We start from the raw sequence: 20,878 nt of genomic DNA, 5'->3' as shown, positions 1-20,878 counted from the left end.
CACAACAAAAAGACAAAAAATATATGGTAATAATATTATTTGTACAGTATTGTTTTGGTCTTTTAAAACTAATGTCATGCTATAAGAATTTTTTGCATGCTGTTACATGTCATTAGAAAATGTTTTAATGCCTGTGTGACTAATTTATTCATTCACCAAGTATTCATTGTGTATCAGTGAGGTACCAAGTACTGTTTTAGTCTCTGGGATACGGCAATTAATTAACTAATAAGATGCCTGTCCCCAAAGGACTTACATTGCAGCCAGGGGGGGACGATCAATGGCCAAGGAAGCAAACTCAAAGAAGATTGTGGCAAATGCTGTGAATGGGATTAAACAGTGTGGTGCTGAGGAGCAACAGTGGAGGTGTGGGAAGGCTTGCTACCTTCCATAAGGTTCCATAATGCGACATGGGAGTTGAGCCAAGAATGAGACAGCCAGGAGAACAAGGGCTGTGGGAGGAGCATTCTCAGAAGAGGAAACAGAAAGTGCAAATATCCGGAGGTGGGAACGAGCCAGGCAAGGCTGCAGAATCAAGAGGAGGCAAGTGTGACCAAAGCATCAGGGGCATCAGGTCAAGAGTGAGTGGTGTCACGCAGAGGACAGAGCAGAGCATAGAGCCTACTGGGTCCTGCTGAGGGGTTTAGATGATATAGCAAGTGCAACTGGAAAGCAGTGGAGGGTGCTGAACAAATCAGTTTCATGTCCGATGCTTTTTTAAAAAAGTTTATTTATTTATTAATATTATTTTTTTTACATTCTAAGGTTTTGTTGTGGAGCAGTTGGGGGGAAGGGGGATGGGGGAGGGGGAAAATAAGGTGGGAGAAGGAGGAAGGAGGGGCATGGTTAAGGCCTGTGTCACATCCCTCATTCCTGCAGGGGAGACCAGGGGACTTCCAATGGTGGCTTGGTCATTGCTGGGCTGGGTACAGATGTCAGGGGGCTGTGGCCAAAGCCCTTGGCCCCCCACCACCTAGCTCAGGAGCCTGGAGCACTTTCTGCAGAGGCCTGCTGGTTGATGCTGCATGCCTGATGCTTTTAAAAGTTTTCTGATTACTTATTGATTGGAGGCAGCAAGAATATGAGGGTCAGTCCTATTAGGAGGCTACTGTAGGAGTCCAGGGCAGAGATGATGGTGGCCAGTACTGTCCCACGCCCCTATCCCCAAGTAGCAGCTGCAGAAGAACAGCACTGCTTTTCTTGACCTGAATGGCAGCTCTAATGACCCCCTCCTCAGCGAGTCAGGTGACCTTTGTTAGGGGAAGAGAATTAAGTATGCTTCTCTCCCCAGAGGGACCATGTGCCTGCTGTCAGGGGAAAACAGAGGCTGCAGTGTCTAATGTAAGTTCAAGGGCAGCATGCTTTGTGGTTACATACTGTGATTTTTGAGCCAGGTGATTTAAGTAAAATGCTTGCCTTTATGACCTTGGGCAAGTTACTTAACTTTTTATGTATCTGATTCATTTGCAATAAAGGGCATAATAGCTAAATATAAGTGTATACAATATGCTTCATATATAGCAAGCACTCAGTAAGTGGCAGCTGCTACTAATAACATAAAAAGCAGAGAGTTGAAAGTATAATGATGATTGGGTGCTTTGAAAAACTCCACCAATAGAAGAAAGTACAGGAATAAATCTCAGTGCTATGAGCAGTTTAGTAGAACTGCTCTAAGATCTTTAGCAGTCACAACTATTCAAATTTTTCAACTTAGCAAGGATATAATTCTGCAAAAGGCAAAGGTATTCCATTCCACATATATTAAGATTTATAAGGATTACGGATAGTCAGTTAAAAATAACCAAACCCTTCCACATTGTGTCAGAAAGAACAATAAACAAATCAACTAAATAGCAAAACTTTTTCTTTTATATTTTATTAAGATATTAACATATTTCTGAAATTGTGGATGCAAATAAACCAAATTATTTATACTGGCTTTATAAAATAGAGAGATTAAGACTGATTTCATTTTATTTTTTGAAATTTCTGTAACACATAAATTTCTTTTTACAGTGAAAAATATTTTAAATTAAATTAAATTAATATGAGAAGAAATTCCATTTTATTATCATCCTAGATAAAGGAAATAAATGAGTCCTATTTTTATTTCTAAAAGGTTCAGAGTGTTCTAAACATTGGAGTCACATGACAATTATTTTAAATGACACTCAAGTGGGCCTGAAATCTTCACCCAAATGTACATAGTAGAGATTGGCAGCTAAATCATAGATTGAGGGGAAAGAAACTTTTAGGCTTATTTTCAGAATTGTTTTAAAATGTCAAAATGTCAGATTGTGTTGGGTAGGATTCAAGATCCAGGTTTTAAGAGGGATTCGCATGAAGAACGTGAATAATAACCCACAGAAGAGCCTGAGGGTGCCCTGTGCACACGCGCGGTGCTTTCAAAGCTCACACTAGATGATTCTCCGATGCCCAGGATGGATGAAGCAAGACCTGCCCATCTAGCAAGGACACAATGAAGACACATCTTCTCCTCCAGCCCCAACCTGGAAAGTCATCCCACTCCTTTTCAAAACCCCTGCCCCCATGCCCAGTTAGCTGCCAGGCCCAGGAGATTTCTGCCCCTTGTTATCTCATAAAGTGTCCTTCTTACCCTGTGTATCTGTGGCTGCATCTTCATTCCCAGAGCTGGTACCTTTGTTCCATCCTCCTCCCTTCACTCCGGGTTTCCGCAGTGGTCTCCCCGCAGGGCTGTGTCTGGTGGCTCCTTGCAAGCCACCTTCCACACTGGTGGCTGTGATGGTTCTAAAGCACCAATCTGATTTAAATTTAAAAACACTCTCTTCTTTAAATCTTACAGTGATTCCCTCATGTTCTGGCCTTCACACAGACCCTTCTACCTTTAGTTAGCCTGTTTATCACTTTCCTCTGTCTAGAAGACTCTCTTTTCTTTTTTCTGGCTAACTCCAGCAAGTCTTTCAAAACCTGGGTCCAGCTCACTTCTCCCTCTGCATGTCTTCCTAGACTTCCCATTCTGATGTCAAAGGCCTCTTTTGCTCCCAAATCAACCCATGCAGACCCCTCCCATGGTGCCTCATGCTGTATTGCCACAGTCAATTCATGTCCCCTACCAGGAGGTCACCAGGCACAAGTAACCTGAGGGCAGGGGCCCTGTCCTACTTGGCTTCACATCTCCAGGGCCAAAACTGCTCTCGCACACAGCAATTGGCACAGTTCTGATGACTTTATAAATATCAACTATAACAGTCCATGGTTTTCACAATATACAAGCATTCACTCAACAAATGTATATTGAGCATCTAGTAGGCACAGGTACAATTTAAGGTGCTGGGGATTCAGAAGTGAGTGAGACACACACTTCTGATCTCACTGAGTTTGTAATCTGTTGAGACAAATGGATGATAAACATATAAATCGGCATATAATATAATGTGAGGCAGAGATAGGCATGGTAAAGAAAAAGCCAAACAAAGGGATGAGAACACGATAGATGTCATTTTAGATGGAATGGTCAGGCAAGGCCATCTGAAGAGAGGACATCTGAGCAGAGGCTTGAATAGTGAGCAGTGTGAGCGGTGACCCCTGTGGAAATATGTGAATGGGAGTGTGGGGTGGGGGGTGGGGAGGGTGCACAGGGTGTCAGGCAAAGAAAACAGCGAGTGCAAAAGCCCTGAGACAAGAACAAGCTCGGTCCGTGCAGTGCACACGTGGAGGCCAGGGTGCTGGAACGCAGGGCATGGCGGAACATGGGTGGCCATGAGGTACGCGAGGTTGGGGGTTAGGTCAGCTAGAGCCTTGCAGGGCATCCTGAGGACTGGACTTTACTCTGAGCACAACAAGAATTCCTTAGTATGTGTCGAGCCTGGGGGGACATGACCTGAATTATCTTTTAAAGGATCCCCCTGGCTGCTGAGCAGAGAATATGGAATAGGAGGACCAAGATCGGAAGCAGGTAGGCCAGTGAGAACGGTGGCCCAGATAGTGATGATGGTGACTCAGGCACCTGCAGCACAGCAGGGAGAAGTGGTCAGGCTCTGGATGCATTTTGCAAGCAGAGCGGACAGGATTTGCTGATGGTCTTCTATAGAGTGTATGAGAAAGAGAGGAGACGTGGAGTCTCCAAGGTTTTCAGCCAGTGGATGAGTTGTTGATGCTATTTCTTGAGGGAGAAACAATTTGGCAGTAGGGTTGTAAACGAAGCATTCTTTCAGACCTGTAAGTTTGACTTGCTGCCAGGACTTAGTTTTGTCTTCTGTGAAATGGGGATAATAATAATTGATTTACATATTTCTAACGAGAATCAAATGTATCATTTTCTTTTGATGTTACATAGATGGAAGGTCTATTTTTTATTCATTTCCTTTTTCTTTTCTTTTTTCTTTTCTGCACTCGTGTAATGGTCTCTCACATGGAGAAATGATGTTGGTAACAGACCCACTCTCCGTATTTACTTACTTACCATGTATATCTGTGGCACAGAGAAGCGAAGCAATTTGCTCAAGGTCCCACAGCTAGTAAATGGCAGAGCCACGAGTCGATCCTAGCGCTTTGGCTGAGCTCCTGAACACTATGCCAAAGTGCACATCCCTGGCTCACGAAGCTGCGCCATCTCTTCCACGTGACCGACCGCTGGTGTACCGCGACTGACAACACCGCCTCCACCCCTGCCATGGTAGGCGTTCCTGCCTCGGTTCTTACAAAACCTCTGATGAAAAGAAGCCTGTCAGTATTGATGGCAACGCCCCTTTTGTCTCTCGGCCCTCCCCAGGCCGCTGCCAGCCACTCGAGCACTCAGTGTCCTTTGAGACTTTCTTCTAATGCCCTGAGGTCAGTCTCCTCCCCTCACTGCCACACACAAGCTTTTTTGGTGTCCTGTTGCCTCCACGCGCCCCGCCTCGCTGCCAGTTGTTACAAGTTGTTTTAAACACTTGCAAGCCTCACGTTGAAGCCGACTGAGTGCTGAAGAGATGAACATGGCATGACCCCCTGGCCTTTTCAGAGACCTTGAGCTAGAGGACAGGTCCCGTGCCTTTCAATTTTGGGTCCTCCCTCACAGCACCAATGGGCGCAAAGCGTGCATTCAATGAATATCCATTCATTTATTTAGCAAATGTTTACTGAGCTTCTACTACATACCAAGCAGGCAGTGTGATAGGTGCCGAGGATATGGCAGGAAACCAGACAGACGCAGGGTCCCCAGGGCTCCAGAGGCTTGGGGCGAGTCTCCGCCTGCCTCCGGCTCCCCCGCGAGGGAAGGGAGCAGGGGGCAGATGTTGGGGACAAATTAGGAGGAGGAAGGCTGCGGGAAGCGGGAGGCCGAGAAGCAGGCATGGCATCTGGCCAGGGTAAAATTTTTGTCTCGAAGGCGTGGGACGCACGTGCCACTGCCGCTTTGGAGACCCCTGCCCGGCTGCTGCTGCCCAAGCAAGAGTCTCCTCGGGCGCGGGCCCAGGGGCTGAGGCGGGCAGGGTGGGAAGCGGGGCCTGCCAAGACAAGACTGGGAAGAAGGTGACTGGACCTTGCGGGCGCGGCCAGACGGGTGGCGCACGACCGGAGCAGTCTCGCTTAGAGGGGGAGAGGAGAGCTCTGCTGCTCGGCGCCCAGACTCAGGAGCCTGGATTCCAATCCCAGGCCTGTTGCTTACTTGTGTCACAAAAGAGCAGCCCCGGGCTCATTTGCATCACCGGCAAAATGGATTTCCAACAGCCTTAGGGTCGGTGCTAGGATTAAAAGGGAGAATGCCCGGGGAAAGGTACTCGGCACGTAGGAAACGCTCCTGGAGCGGAGGTTGCAATCGCCGGCCGCGCACACCTCACCGGGTGCCCTGGGATCCCGCGGGGCTGGGAGGCGGCTGCTCTCTTCCAAGGGACTGACGACTCACCTATTAAGGCGCGCCCTGCCTTGATAGATTTATTTGCTTGCTCGGGGCGGGGTTTGGAGCGAAGCGAGGAGGAGGAGGACGTGGTGAGGGCAAAGAAAGGGAACGAGCGGAGGGGCAGGAGGCGAGCGAGGCGGGGCGGGGGAGGAACGGGGCCGGACTCCCGGGGCCCCGGCGCTGCGCGCACCCGGAGCCGGCGACGCGGGGGCGGGGGCGGCGCGCGGCGGCCAATGGCGCGCGGCGCTGCGGCGAGGGCGGTGCAGGAACACCGGCCGCTGACAGCCAAACTCGCCAACTCCGCCCTCGTCCCCGCGGGATCCCGGAGCCCGAGCCGGCCTGGGGCCGACGCCGCGCGAGCCGCGCAGCGAGCGAACATGGCAGCGGAATGAGGAGGCCGGCGCCGGGTCGTGGCCGCCGCTGCCGCGCTGCAGCCCGGGACTCGCGCCCGGCGCGCTCCGAGCGGCAGACTTAGCCGGCCTCCTGGTGGCCGCGGGATTATATCAGTCGGAGCGGAGGGCGGGGGAGGAAGGGGACCCGGCCGCCGAGCGGGTCCGCGCTCTGGCAGCAGCGTGTGGAAGCTTGTGTGTGCGACTCGCCAGCTGCGGAAACGACGCGGGAGAGAGCCGGTCCCGGGCCTCGGCGGCGCGGGCGCGGGGATGAGCCGGCCATGGAGCGGCCTCGGCGGGGCGCGCGGAGCCGGCCGGCGCTGCAGCGGGAGCGCCGCCTGAGCCCGGGCTCCGCGGGGCTAAGGGGCCTCGGGAGCCCTGGGGGGGTCGCTGCCGCCGCCGCCTCGGGGAAGAACGGGAGCCCCGCGTGGCGGACACTGCAGCAGTCACCTTCCTGAGACGCCCCGAACCTGCTCCGCCTGCAGCTCGGTGCGCTCTGGGTACCCGGGCGCCTTGCCCGGAGCACGGCGGCTGGCGCATCGCGGCGAGGTCGGCTGCGGGAACCCGGGTGCAGGACTGGCTAGAAGGGTGTGTGCGCGCGTGTTGGACTGGGGATCCGGGCAGAAGCTGAAGCAGGCGGACCTGAGCAGCCATGCTTCCCGGGGTGGGCGTGTTCGGCACCAGCCTCACGGCCCGTGTCATCATCCCGCTGCTGAAAGACGAGGGCTTCGCGGTGAAGGCGCTGTGGGGCCGCACGCAGGAAGAAGCGGAGGAGCTGGCCAAGGAGATGAGCGTCCCCTTCTACACTAGCCGCATCGACGAGGTGCTGCTGCACCAGGACGTGGACTTGGTGTGCATCAACCTGCCGCCGCCCCTCACCAGGCAGATCGCTGTCAAAACCCTGGGTGAGCCACCCCTCCCCCACTCCCCTCCAGCCTTCTCTCCGTTCCGTCCCCGCTTCCTTCCTCCTGTCGCCCCCTCAGCGTCCAGAAGCTCACACCGCGTCTACCCTGTCTCGGGGATCTGAGATTCCAGATCCCACTCGGAGCTCTCTCCTTCCTCATCCCCGGCCTTGCCCGCCTCTGCGCCTCCGTTCTCCCTCCGGCCACCACCTGGACGCACCTCCCCACGTGTGTCTCGTGGAGGCTGGAAGAGGCATGTGTTCCGGGGATGGGAAAGAGGCGGATCACACACCGAGAACAGGGGATGTGTTGCTCGGCGGGGAGAGGAAACTTAGTCCCCAGCCGTGTGTGTAGTGCCCGAGTGTGTGCGTGCGTCCCTGCAGAGGCCAGTGCGCGCCCAGAAACGCCGGAATGAAGGGCCGCACACGTGTCTTGGGTTTTCCTGGGGTCTATAGAGTGAGTACCTGCTGTTCAGCAGCTGTGACGCCCTGCTAGGGTCGTTTGTTTCTTTCTGCTGTGGGTTAGTGTACTGTGAGATTGGAGACGCGACAATTGGCTTTAATTATGTCGTCTGCGCTGGAGGCAAGGATAGCGGGAGTGGCTGTTGGATTGGGGGGTGGATAGCTATTAAGACATTTTCAGGTGTCATGGGTTAGTAAAGACTGATTTGGTGGAACCAGAGGGGTTTAACTTTTGAGGGCAGCCGCCCGGGAATTGTGTTCTGCACCTGTTTGGAGTAATCGTCAATGTTTAGGGGATGGGCGCAGTAGTTCCAGAGGCATGGACGCTTTGAGTCAGAAAATGCCAAACGCTGCCAGTTCCATTTGGAAGCATTTGATGGTCCCTCCTTAATTCCCTTCAGGAGTAGTTCCCAGGCACGGTGTTGACAGGCGGGCTGCGGATGAGTTCACGGCTCCTCACCAGCGGGTCCCCCCACCCACGCCCTGGCAGCCTGAATCATCCCTGATCGCAGAGTATCGGCCTCTCTGCAGTGCTCAGGGAAAGAGAGGTGCTTGTTTTGTCCATTATCAGTTCCCACACATACCTCCAGCAAATCCCAGGATGATTGCTCACTCCCTCCTAGGCCAAGAATATTAATCGTCCACCCTTGAAAGTTGGGGTTTTTATTGGTGAGGGGAGAGACAAAGCTTATAACAAGATGTCACATTAGAGCAGAAGGGGAGAACGGGGAAGGAACAGGGACGGAATCCAGAAACCAACTGTAATTTATATAGTCTTGGAAAGAACGTTTATTAAAGAAAAAAAAGTATGGGTTCAGGGTAGGTGAAACGTTGCATGTATCCCAATTTTATCTTCAAAGACCTATGAACAGAATATAGAACTCTTTCTCCATAGAAAACCGTTTTTATCAGGCCATTTGGCTGTTGACTCGATGGGACACCTGATAGAATTCCTAACGAGGCTGCCCAAGGTTGTTCGTTTTAACGTTAATTTTATGAAGCTTCTGGCCTTTGCATCCTGGTGTCTTTGGCCTTGAAAGCAATTGAGTTCTGGCCAATATTTCTTTTCTGTTTGATGGAACATACATGTTGGGTAGCTAACTCCCTTGTTCACACTGGATCTGTGTATATCAAATATATTATAACCATATAGAGCATAAATCTAATAGGGCAATTTGTATAAAACCAGTCCCTCTTGATCCCCCTAGAGCGCTTAGGACTGGTCATATTGGAAAGACCTTGTTGTCACATTGCTTCTCCCCTTTATGGCAGCACAGTCCTGCACATCAAAACCACAGAGCAAACCTAGAGCAAGAGAGGGCAATTTTGGGAACAAGGATGTTCTTATTTTCTAACCGTCTCAGGTACTTTAGCCATGAATGTGTTTGGGGGCCCTGGCTTCAAGAGATGTGACACAAATTATACATTTCTAGATACTTCTGTTCTTATTGTCAAAAATCCCTATGATTTTTTCATTGTCAAGACGAATGTGAGTTACCTCTTCTAAACCAAGTATAAGAGTTATAGTAGACTAAGTTTAATAACCATGACTAAGGAATAGGGTTTTGTTAAGGTTTTTGGGGTAGGCTTTGGGTTTTTTCCCCCTTTTTCCCCACTTTTTAAACTCCTTTTGCAGGTAATTCAAGGTAGTCTGTGATGATAAAAAAAAATGTGGAGGCATTGGATTTAGATGTGGCTAGACTTTAGTCTTGTTCGGAACTTCATCTTCACTGGAAGACATCTGGACGAGGCTGTCCTTGTTGCACCTGCGAGTACACAGTGGGGTGGTCGTCTTGGTTTGCTTCAGTCAAAATTAGAAATTCAACACACACAACACAGGAAGTGAAAAACCCCAAACAGTTATCAGGCTGGTCTGGCCGTTGGGGGTTTAGATACTAGTGTTTGCCTGGAATTTAAATGAGCCAATCTTTGAGTAGTCTTGGTGAATTGTCCTTGTTTTAGCAAATGGCTGGGCTTTGAGTTGCTTGCCCAGCAATGGCGATAGATCTGTGCCTTTGATCCATACTTATATCTGGCCACAGGAGGTGCTCTAGGGACCGTAGAGGAATGAAACTTTGAATCAATTAAATCACATACATCTTCCTTTAATTTCAGAAAATTGCTTTGAAATTCCTACCTTAGTGAACTAGGTAGGCATTTCTCTGGTGTAGAGACATTTCTGCCATGTACAATTTCTGCACTGTCCAGGACTGCCTCTTATTAAGTACCTACAGTGTTCCAGGCAGTGTGGTAAGTGCTTTGCATAAAGCATTTCATTTCAAGACTAAAATCATCCTCTAAGTTAGATATTAGCTTTATTTTACAGATGAGGCAACTGAGATTCAGAGATTCAGATTCAAATTGCTCAAGGACATTTCTAGAGATTTGAACACACCATTCTACCTCCCCCAGAGTCATTTCTACCTCTCCCCGCTCTGCACCTGCTTCCTTGCTGCAGTTCCTTCTGTCAGATAATGAGATTGTTCAGCCCCAGTGAGGTGGTTGGAGTTGCCCTTCATTCCTTTATACCCCGCCCATGGAATCAGTTCCCAAATCTGGTTGATGCTGTCTCCTGAATCCCTTTGTGTGTGTTCTCTCTTCAGCATCACCGCTTCCCCCATACACGTCTGGGTTTGTACCTGTTTCTGAATTAGGCTCTAGCCCACCCCTGCCCGCCTCTGCCTCTATCCACCCCCCACACTGCTGCCAGTTCTGTTGGGGAACTACAGCCTGGCCATGTCACCAATTCCCCTTTCAAAGGCTCCCCATCACTTCCAGGAAAAGCCCCAACCTCTTGGCCTGAGAGGCAAGAGCTTGCTTCTGCTGCCCATCCTCATGTCAGGCTGGCTGTTCCAGAACCCCACAAGCTTCAGCTAATCCCCTCTGCTGGCGTTTTCTTGAATGGGCCCTGCTGGCCCATGTGTCAGTGCCTCTGTCAGGAACACCCTTGTCCCTTCCTTGTTTGTCCTTCAAGTCTCAGCCCAAGTGTGACCTCCTCCTGTAATCCTCCTCCTTCCTCAGCCCCACCCCTACACACCCTTCTGTGTTCTTAGCACCCTGTGCCCCCAGCTTCTCTAGCATCTATTGTAATGCATTTGTTTAAAATTTAAATTTTATTCAGTTATTTTGAATAGTTTATATATTCACATGGTACAAATTTCAAATGTTAAAAAAGTACACAGTGAGGAGTAAATGTCCTATGTTCCCTGTCCTCTAACTGGAGGCAGTCACTGTTACCAGTTTTTTATGACTACTGTTCAAGATTTTTCTGAGTATATATGGCAGGTATATATGGGAGGATTTAAAAAATCTTTTCTACACAATTGTTAACATTCCATTCACATTGTTATGTACCTCGCTTTTGCCATGCAACAAAGTTACTTTGAAAATTTATATATATTAGAATTTTAATATTATCTTGATAATTTATTTTTACCTATTAAATTTATGTATATTATTTATACATATTTGCACATATACACATTTGTATAAAAAACGTGTGTATATGTATATGACATATATACATTTAAATATATATAATATATGTTATATATATATACATATATGTGTGTATGTATATATATAAACAAACAACTCAGAAATGTGAAAGTATTCTTGTTTCTGTTTTTTGCTGCATAGTATTTCATTGCATGGATAAATCAAAATTTATTTAACCAGTTCCCTATTACTCAAAATTTAGCTTGTTTCCAATCTTTTGCTTATGCAAACATGCAATGGATAATCTTGAGCATATGTCATTTTGCAGACATGCCAGTCTGTCTGTAGGATAAATACATGAACTGCTGGTCAGAGACCATGTGCTCATTTCATTAACAAAGATATTGCCAAATTAACTGGCACCAGAAATGACACTGCATTTTGTCCATTTCCTTGTGTGCCTCTCTCCCAACCCCTTGACTGCCAGGTGCCTGAAGGCAGACTGGGATGGTCTCCTCCACCTTTGTGTCCAGAGTAGCATGGGGCTCAGGGCCAGCACAGTGCCCCAGCCAGCCTTTGGGGACAGTCAAAACATGTGTCCAGTTTGTCCTCTGCAGCCGTTCACTCCACCTAGACTAATACAGTAAGCTGCCCAACTGCCTTCCAGCTCCAGTCTTGTTTATTATCCAGTCTATCTTCTATGCAGAAGGGAAAGTGAGTGAGTGAGTCAGTCAGTCTGTCTGTCTATCTCTATCTATCTATCTATCTATCTATCTATCTATCTATCTATCTATCTATCTATCTATCTATCTATCTATCTATCACCGTGTCACTCTCTGCTTTCAGGGGCTCCCATGGCACTTGGAATAGCATCCAATCTCCCTACTGTGGCTTACTTGGCTTGAAACGGCCCTGCCTCAAGCTTCTCTTCTTCTCTCACCCCTCTTCCACTTGGGCCTCTTCTCTGTTCCTCAAACACACCAACCTCTTTCCTGACTCTGGGCCTTTGCACTGGCTCTCGCCTTTGCTTGGAAGGTTCTTCCCTCACTTCTTTGCACATTCTCACTTTCAAGTTTCAGCTCAAATGTTACTTTGGGAGAGAGGCCTTTCTGGACCATCCTCTCCCAATCAAAAGTTTGTCCCCTACCTCCCAATCATGTCTGCGGCACCCTCTCTCTCTCTGGCAGCACCCTTGTCACTGGTGATCCTCTCTTCCACTTGCTTGGTCGTTTTCTCATTTGCCATTTGTCTCCCCAGATGTGATGTGAGTTTTTTGAGAGTGGGGCCCTTGTCTGCTTTGCTCACCAGGGAAGACTTATTTCCCCCAGACAGTGCCAGGCAGCTAGACAACTAGTAGACACACTATAAATACAAGTTGAATGACGAATGAGTGCATTCTCATTGAATGAGTGTATGCTTGGGGGAGGGCAAAAGGTGATCAACAGGATGTGTCAATTAACACATAACATTTTGTCCTGTGTGCAGTAGCCTGGTGCCTTTCACATGTTAATATGCGGTTGCATCACCTGGGGATTTTGTCAAAATGCAGATTCTAGGATGGGTCCCAAGATTTAGAATTTCTAGCCAGCTCTCAAGCAGTGCAGGTGCTGGAACAGCCAGGCACTGGAGATGAAATGGCTGGCCACCTTTGGGAACAGAATACCTGTGTTGCCTTGTGTGGAATGTGACACCATCTGTTTTCCTGCTCCCTGTCCTGGGTTTTGGAGACAGCAGTGCAGACCCTCCTGGTGAAGCCTCTCCGTGGGAAGGGAAGACTTCTTTGGGGGTGGTGAGTAAGGCTGTAGGGTTTTATTGAGCTTTGATCTTGCTGTACACCGATCTTGTCCTGACTTGCTAGGCATCACTGGCTGAGCTCCTGGAGCAGTCTGCCTTTTCCTGTCCTACTTCACAGTGTCAGCAGTTGCCTAATGTGAGGAGGGCTGCTGGAACAGAGGTGACAGAGTGAGGAGGAAGTGGGGTTGAGACAGGACTTCGCTGGCCATCGTTGCCACACCAGGAGAGATGGGGCTGGAGATAGTACAAACGGTGTATGGACTTGACAGTAACCTCTCTGATATCCCGGCAAACCCCACATTTCCAGTTCTTCCTCGAGGTCTCCCTGGATCTATCCCTACCTTGGCACTGTGTGGGAGAGGTGACTACATTTTCCTCTCTGAGTCCTGGCCCCAAGCACTGAGTGAAATGATTTGGTCTATCAATTTGGTGCAAAGTTGAGGAAGCCCTTGGGCATTATGTAAATGAAAGAAATTACTAAATTTACTGTTAGGAAAAGTTAAGCACCACAATCTCATTTCATCTAACTAAAATTAGGCACAGTTGAGTGAGTATTTTGTTGGTGATATCTGGCTTTGAAAATGTACAATTCTGCAGAAGTTTAAATTGGAGTGAGAAGAAGCTAAAAATGAAAAAGTTGGACATTTTGATACCTGAAACGGGGGAGGAACCAAAAAATGAGAAAAAGTGGAAGTAAGTAGCACGTTTTAAGGGTTTCACCAAGAAAGAAATACACAGGCAATTAGTTATGTATTTTGATTCCGGGAAATTATGACCCAGCAAAGAGCATCATTATATGTCATATATGACGTCATGCTTCACAAGACTAACCAGTGATAGGAAACGTTGACAAGTCACCGGAGTGTGACTTTGGGTGAGGTACCCATCCTTCCTGAACCCCAGTTTTCTTACCCATAAAATGGAGCTAATGATACTATCATAGGGTTGGCGTGACAAATAAAATGAGGGGTATGTAAAGACCTAGCCTGTGGCCCCCCTCAGTATCTGCATCAGCCCAATAAACATTTTACTTCTCCCTAATGCGATCAAGATTTTAGCCTGTTCTAAATAATGCTTTTGGAGATTTTTTTCCCCCTCTATTTTCTGAAGAGATGATTCTCTCCTGCCACATTCAGAGAATACAGTAAAAATGTTTCTTATTTCTTAAAGGGAATGTACCTAAGCCAAGCTTCAGATGTTGTATTTGCTGTGAATTCAGTACTTGCTTCACAGATACGTGGTCACTCGAAGGTACCGATCATGTTTCCAAGAAGTCATTATGCTCCTATGAAGATTTATCACCAGTTGTGATAATGGTGTGGGCATGTAGCTGGGTCTCAGCAGGTGCCTGGGAACCACGAACTCTCCCAATGCTACTCTGCTCCCCTTCATCTTCTACATCATCCGTCCCTCTTTGACACCAACCTCCTGTACGTCGCAAGCCCGTGTGCTGCATGAAAAGTTGACCACATGCGTGTAAAATTTGGACTTGTGTGTACGCACACACTAAATACAAACATTACGGGTTCAGCCACCTGGTAAGTGCATCCCCTACCCCTTCCCCCTTCTCCCCCAGGTGTCGCTGCTTGTGTCAGATGCTTTCCCCTGGCTCAGTCTTTTCTGTGGTTACCCACAGACCCGTCATAAAATGCTGCTGGGATCACTCTACTGGAGGGCATTGGGGCTGGAGAGATTGTTAAGAGTGGTCATTCCAAGCTGGGCCCTACTCCAGGAAGGTGCTGATTATAAGAACACAGGCTTGCTTGGTGTTTTTACAAATATCGACATTTCTTTGACTGTAGGTTCTTTATCCACTTTATGAAATACATGTTTGGCATTTCACTGCCTTTAGAATGATCATAGTAAAACAGTGAAAAGAAATAATATAGTGATGATCCAATGATACCAACCTTGTTGTTGTTATAATTATTCAATTTGGGATGTATATATTTTTAAAGTATGTGATGGGAAAGTAGATTGACATGACCCACTGCATGGAGTTTAATGGTTATCTCTTGGTTTGCTAGCCATTACTGAGCGCCTCCTGTGTGGTGTGTGCCAGCAGACCCAGAGGACTGCAAGGAGGCTGTGGCCATTTGTGCTCGAGTAGTTAGGTCCTTGAAGGAGACAGGAATCAGGAAAAAGACTGAGGTCCAGGAGGAATAAGGATATCTGCCTAGAAATTACAACATCAACTCTTCCCTAGGTCTCCTGCCTGCTGGTCTACCCTGTAAAATTTGGACATGAGCACATACACACCCCTGTTGCTTTTGTCTCCTTGGAGAACCCTAACACAGATTCTGCCTGTTTCAAGGCTTCCTAGGCCAGACAAGCTGGGTGATGAGACACATGGAAGATGCGTAGGTGGAGAAACCGCTCTAGTTAGTTCAGCTGGTGGGTGTGGGCTTGTCTTCAAAGCAGGAAGACCTTAAGGTGGAAGTTCCTTTTTGTTCAGACTCAAGCTGTGAGGAATGTTGGGGGAAAGGCTGTCACACAGTCACTGCTGAGAGCCACATTGACACTTTACTCCCACTAGTTCTATGCCTGTCAACAGGTCTTGGGGGAAGCTGGCTTCTAGGGTTTAGGCAAGTCTGGGATTCCTCGGGGTTTAGACTTTCCTTGAGAATTGTTGATACTATAGAGTATTAAAAATGCAGAAAAAATAACTTTACATTAAAATGATATGATTTTTTCTAAAATCCTGATGTCTAAGTATAGTAGCCCTTTGGGTATTCAGATAGTCTTTAGTTAGGATAATATCCCTCAACTGAAACTGTGAATTTTTGAAGCCCCAAATTTCCAGTTTTTAACTATTGTTAATAATGCTTCTATGAATATTTGCATACAAATTTTTTGCAGATCCATGTTTTCATTTCTCTCAGATAGATACCTAGGACTAAAATTGTTGAGTAGTGTAGTACGTACATAGTTCACTTTTCAAGAAACTGTTTTCCAGAGCAGCTGTACCATTTTACATGCCCACCAGCAATGTAGGAGAGTCCTAATTTCTCCACATCCTCACCAGTGCTTGGTATTGTCAGTCTGTTTGATTATAGCCATTATAGGTGGTGAGTAGAGGTATCTCATTATGTCTTTGGTTTGCCTTTCCCTGGTGACAAATGATATTGAGCATCATTTCATGTGTTTATAAGCCAGTCATATATCTTCTTTGGCAAATGTGTATTCAAATATCTTGCCCGTTTTAAGATTGGGTGTGTTCTTATTATCAAGTTCTAAGCATTGGTTTTGAGATTTTATTATTTTGTTGAGGTAGCAGACTTCAGTTGGGGAAGGAGTAGAGTTTTTTTGGGGGGGGGTTTCAAATATTTCCCTTTATTTTTGATTTTGAAACTAATACAGCTAAGCTAATAAAATTACAACCTTTGCCAAATATTCATTGAAATGGTTCATTATGTAGAATAGCAAGACAACCAGGTGAGGGGATGCTGATGCTGGGGGCTCTGGCATTGCCCCAGGCCCTGATAATGCACCGGATACTCTGCAAGGGTCATTTCCCATTTGTAGATTATCTGTGGTGCCCCAGGGTCTTCCAAACACCTGTTTGTCCCAGTACCTGCAGAATGTTTTTTTCCATTTATTTTTATTTAGTAAATGCCTTCTGAATGCCTGTAGCACTGTGTTGGCTGTGATGAGAAATACCCCATAGAGTAAGACATAGTCTCTGTCCTTGAAAGAAGGTAAACACAGGCCAACACACAAAAACGCAATGAGATCTAAGATTAAGGGCAGAACAAAGTGTTACACTGCAGTGCTGGGAGGAGTTTGCTTAAGGCAATCAAGTAATCCCCCCCAAATCATTATTGGATTAAGGGCTGGCCACCTGGGGAACTGGCACTGGGGAAAATGGAGAAAATGTTTTAACAGAGCCCCCTTATCAAAAGTGCTGTGTATGTGAATGGGACACTTGCAGCAGGGTGGGACTTGGAAGGGCTTCCTCTAATAGTTGGTGAATTATTGCTTCTGGTTTACTGCCAAGCTTTTGTTTGGCTGAGTGGGGAACTTGAGTTTGAGTTTAGAGATGAAATGAGGGGGGCTAGAGAGGAAAGGCCACACTTGTCCTCACTGCCCTACCTGTCACGCAGAAGCAGGTCTCGAGAAGGTGGCCTTGCAAACAATGGATGCTGTTGAGTCCGCCTCAGGGAACCACTGGCTCTGTTGCGGCCCTCTGAGTTAAACTGTTTCCTACCATGTCCAAAATTCTAAACATACATTTCTTCATCAGCTGTAAGTTTCACTTGCATCTTTTGCTCCCTTTAGATCCCAAATGGTGACAGTATCAAATGACAGAGCTCTGGGGTTGGCAATGGAAATAGCTTGCGGGAGCCCAAGTAGCCGTGTTCAAGGGTGTAAGGAGTTGCAGAAATCCATTCAGCAAGAAGCACTGTGAGTCCAAAGCTCTGAGTGTCATGACATTGGGGTCATGCCATGATGGAAAACAGGGTCAGCTGAGGAGAATAGGGTGTGAACGTGCTCAGTCCCTGGTTTTGTATGTATGTGGGATGGTGGCAGTAGTGTGTGTCCCCTTGTTATATGGTCGAGCCCCTCAGGTGCCAGGTCAGGGCCAAGCTGCTGCTGTGATTTACCAGATGAGTGAGGACACGGTGGTCTTCTTGGAGAAGGCTCTCAGTGTCTGCCATGTAGATGTGCTTCTTGACATCAGGAGGCTGGAGTGCAGGGAGAGGATGACTGAAAGGCTGTCTGACTAGTCTGCTGTCATGGGAGGTCATTTTAGGAAGAGGCCACTGTGGTGGAATGAATAATAGTTAATTCTTGACGTGGGATCCAGAAGTCAGTTGACAGAGCCTTGCAAGATTGCAGCTCTGGCTAGACTTTTAAAAGATCCCCAGATGTGACACATTGTGTACCTTCATTTCTCTATTTCAAAAGGAAAATTTCCTTGTCAAATTCGAAGTCATTCTGTTGAAAGTAACATAATGCGCCAAAATGCTTTTTTTCGTCAGTGGAAAAGTTTGTCTTCAGAGGCTGTCCTGTCAGAGTCACACATGCCTTGCCATGTGCTGTGTGGCTGTTGGCCCTTTACTTAACTCATCTGAGCCTCAGTTTCTCCTTCTGTAAAAGAGGGATAATAAAAGTACATAGCTCAGAAGGTTGTTGACCTAAACAGGGCTTTGTTTAAAAATGAGTGCTCGATAAATATGAGAATCCTGCTTAATCAAAACTTATTATTGTGAACTATAGTCCATTCATTCTTCCCTTGGACAAATATTTATTGAGCACCAGCTACATACCAGGTACCCTCTAGATCTGTGCTATGCAATACAGTAGCCGTTAGTCACATGTAGCTCTTTAAATTTACATGACTTAAAACTAAATAAAATGAAAAATCCAGTTCCTTGGTTGCCCTGGCCACATTTCAAGTGCCGGAAGGCTGGCTGCTGGCTACCATACTGGACTATACAGCAGTGAACATTTCCATTATTGCAGAAAGTTCTACCAGACGGCACTAATTTTGAGGCTGGGACATAGCAGTGGGCAAACCAGTCATTTATGCTTGATCTAAACATGGGTTTTTGAGAAACCCAAGCTTTTGGGCATGTTTCATCTTCTCCTGGGAATGGGATAATACAGAGTCTACCCACTGGGTTATTGGTGTCTCAGTATTAATTAGTAGGTGTTTAACAAGGTCTGGGCACAGCCTTCTTGATTTATTAGTAAGGACTCTATTATTAATAACAAGGAGATGTGCTGTGGAAAATTTCGTAGATTCTCCATTAGTTGCTGGGAATGAGGAACCAAGTGAATGACATCTCTCCCTCCTGCACTGCCATCCCTCATGTTTATTACAGGGCTTTAGGTAGCAGTGGGTCAGATCAGGGAGGAGTGATATGTGGGCCAGAGTTCTGCCTTCACTCATGGGGGACATCTTTTCTCAACCCCCTCAGCAGTCCTGTGAGGGAGGTAGGACAGATATTTTCCATCCTTGGGGCCAACGTAGAAGCAGTAGCACAGAGAAGCAGAGGGACTTAATAGACAAACTGGGAGGGTAGAGAGGGGAAGAGACCAGACACCAGCCTCTCAATCCTGTAAGAACCTGGGAGAACGATCAGCAGCTGGTTTCTGAGGACCTGGGCTTAGCAGGAAAATAGTAACTTCAAAGTAAGGTTTCTTTCTATTCTACCACCAATATGCAGCATACTTCAAAAAGTTTGTGGAAAAATAGAATTAACAAATCATACGAATCTTCCCATGAACTTTCTCCTTGTACTGTGTGACTCTGGGGGAAATGAGGTTTCTGACTTCATTCCTCCTCCGTCCACTCCCCTGTCCTTCCCTTCATGTGGGGGAAAGTCTACATAAACACTAAAGCACGAAGCCTCAGCTAATAGGTACTTACTATTTCGCTAATTACTGATGCTTTTTTTTCCCTTCAAGTCCCATTAATGTTGTGAAAGCAATATCCATTTGTGTGCACATTCCTTAGGGAGCTGGGATCGCGAAATTCCAGCTTGTCTGAGCTTGGAGAGAGTGGTGAGTGTGTGTTTGGGAGAGTGTGTGAACACACATGCTAAAGTCAAGGGCAAAGTCATGATTTTAGAGTACTCGTCACTTGAACGTGTCCCTGGCAGCTCTTCTCATCTCCTCCGTGAAGATGAATAATCAAAAGCGGTGATGGAGAATGAGATTCGCTCCCCTGCTGTGTCTCTCCCACCTTTTCACTGGAGCTGGGGTGTGGGAGGAGGAAAAACAGCAGGTGTGCAAATGGGGGAGGGAATGCCACGTGGTTCTGTTTGTCTGGGCTTCTGCTGCCTCCAGCACTGCCCACGGGACATTTGTTTACACCCCTAGATGCTGTTCTCAGAGAGCCCTGGCGGACAGATCTAGAGCCCTTGGGGACATAGCCTGTCTGACTTAATATGCTCAGCTGTTCACATCCAGGGCACAGAGGCAGTCTGGCTTTCCCCGGAGGCCCACAGGTAAGCACAGTGCTGGGTTTGTGTGGAGAACTGAGATTTAGCTCCTCATTCTCACCTAAAAGCAGGCCTCCACCCACAGCCTGCCTGCGTGGGGGATTCCAGGAGGGACGTGCATTGAGAGCCAACATTTACTCTTCTTTCCAGCCCCTAGACCCATCAGGATTATACTGACACGTGCTCCTCACGCTCCTCACGTCCAGGAGCTGGGGAATCCCAGGGGACTGCATTGGCTCTGAGCTTTTGAATTATCGAGTGCCTACAATGTGTAAGGCAGTGTTCCAGGTCATGGGGGTGAGATGTCAAAGACATAAAAGATATGGTACGTACTCTGAAGGAGCTCATTATCTATCCAGAACCTAGCTATCATTTTTGAAAAGAGAAGAGTACGTCTTAGAGAGTGTTTACTGCCTAACAAGTCTGGAGTTAGGAGCAGTGTCACTCACACCTCCCAGCCAACCCCAAGGTGCACACTGTGTGTCTGCATCTTACAAGTGAGAAACTGGACTGTAGAAAGGTCCAATAGCACTTGTCATTGATTCTGAGATACATGTTCTTTTCACATTTTAACATCTAAAATATGGATAGGTCTTAAGAGGCTTATTCTTTCTTGGCAGTGAGTAAAATAATCGTAGGTCTTCATAGTGGAGTCTTAGGTTCTGTGAAATGTGGTATTTTTGCCAGGTTCACCCAGCTAAGAAGTTTGCGTGACTGTAAAGATTGTGTGTTTTCCAGCACAGCATGCTGCAAAATCAGTGGTCTATAGGAACAAAGGCCATATAATCTTCATTGACAAAAGTCTAGAAAGGAGGAAATGATGACTGAACTGGAGCTCACATCATCTGATTTGATAACTGAAGAGACAGTAGTGTGGGGGACTGCGTGAATGTATCAAATAGGGTGATGAAAAACAAGAGAAAATTTTACTTAATGATCTTCTCTGCAAATTATAACCCATTTTTAAAGAGGCTAAAATTAATGGCAAACCGTTGTCTGGATAAGATGGAAAAGGAGAGTGTGGTGTATTCCTGCGTTTGTTCTGGTCTGGTCTTGGCTGAATGTGGTGTTTTTACCAGCAGGG

At 47.1% G+C, this 20,878-nt stretch overlaps 1 protein-coding gene across 1 annotated transcript in view; it reads left to right on the top strand.

Moving 5' to 3' along the window:
• Nucleotides 1-6,124: 6,124 nt before the first annotated feature.
• GFOD1 (Gfo/Idh/MocA-like oxidoreductase domain containing 1) overlaps nucleotides 6,125-20,878 on the top strand; it is a 103,671-nt gene continuing 88,917 nt past the window's right edge. Inside the window, exon 1 of the mRNA XM_063096319.1 lies at nucleotides 6,125-7,154. Coding sequence (XP_062952389.1) covers nucleotides 6,902-7,154 — 253 coding nt within the window. The 5' untranslated portion in view covers nucleotides 6,125-6,901. The remainder of the gene's footprint in view (nucleotides 7,155-20,878) is intronic.

The sequence above is a fragment of the Cynocephalus volans genome, chromosome 5 (assembly GCF_027409185.1).
Source record: "Cynocephalus volans isolate mCynVol1 chromosome 5, mCynVol1.pri, whole genome shotgun sequence".
Lineage (NCBI taxonomy): Eukaryota > Metazoa > Chordata > Mammalia > Dermoptera > Cynocephalidae > Cynocephalus > Cynocephalus volans.
The sequence above is the reverse complement of the archived record's forward strand: the minus strand, read 5'-3'. Positions and strand labels throughout refer to the sequence as shown.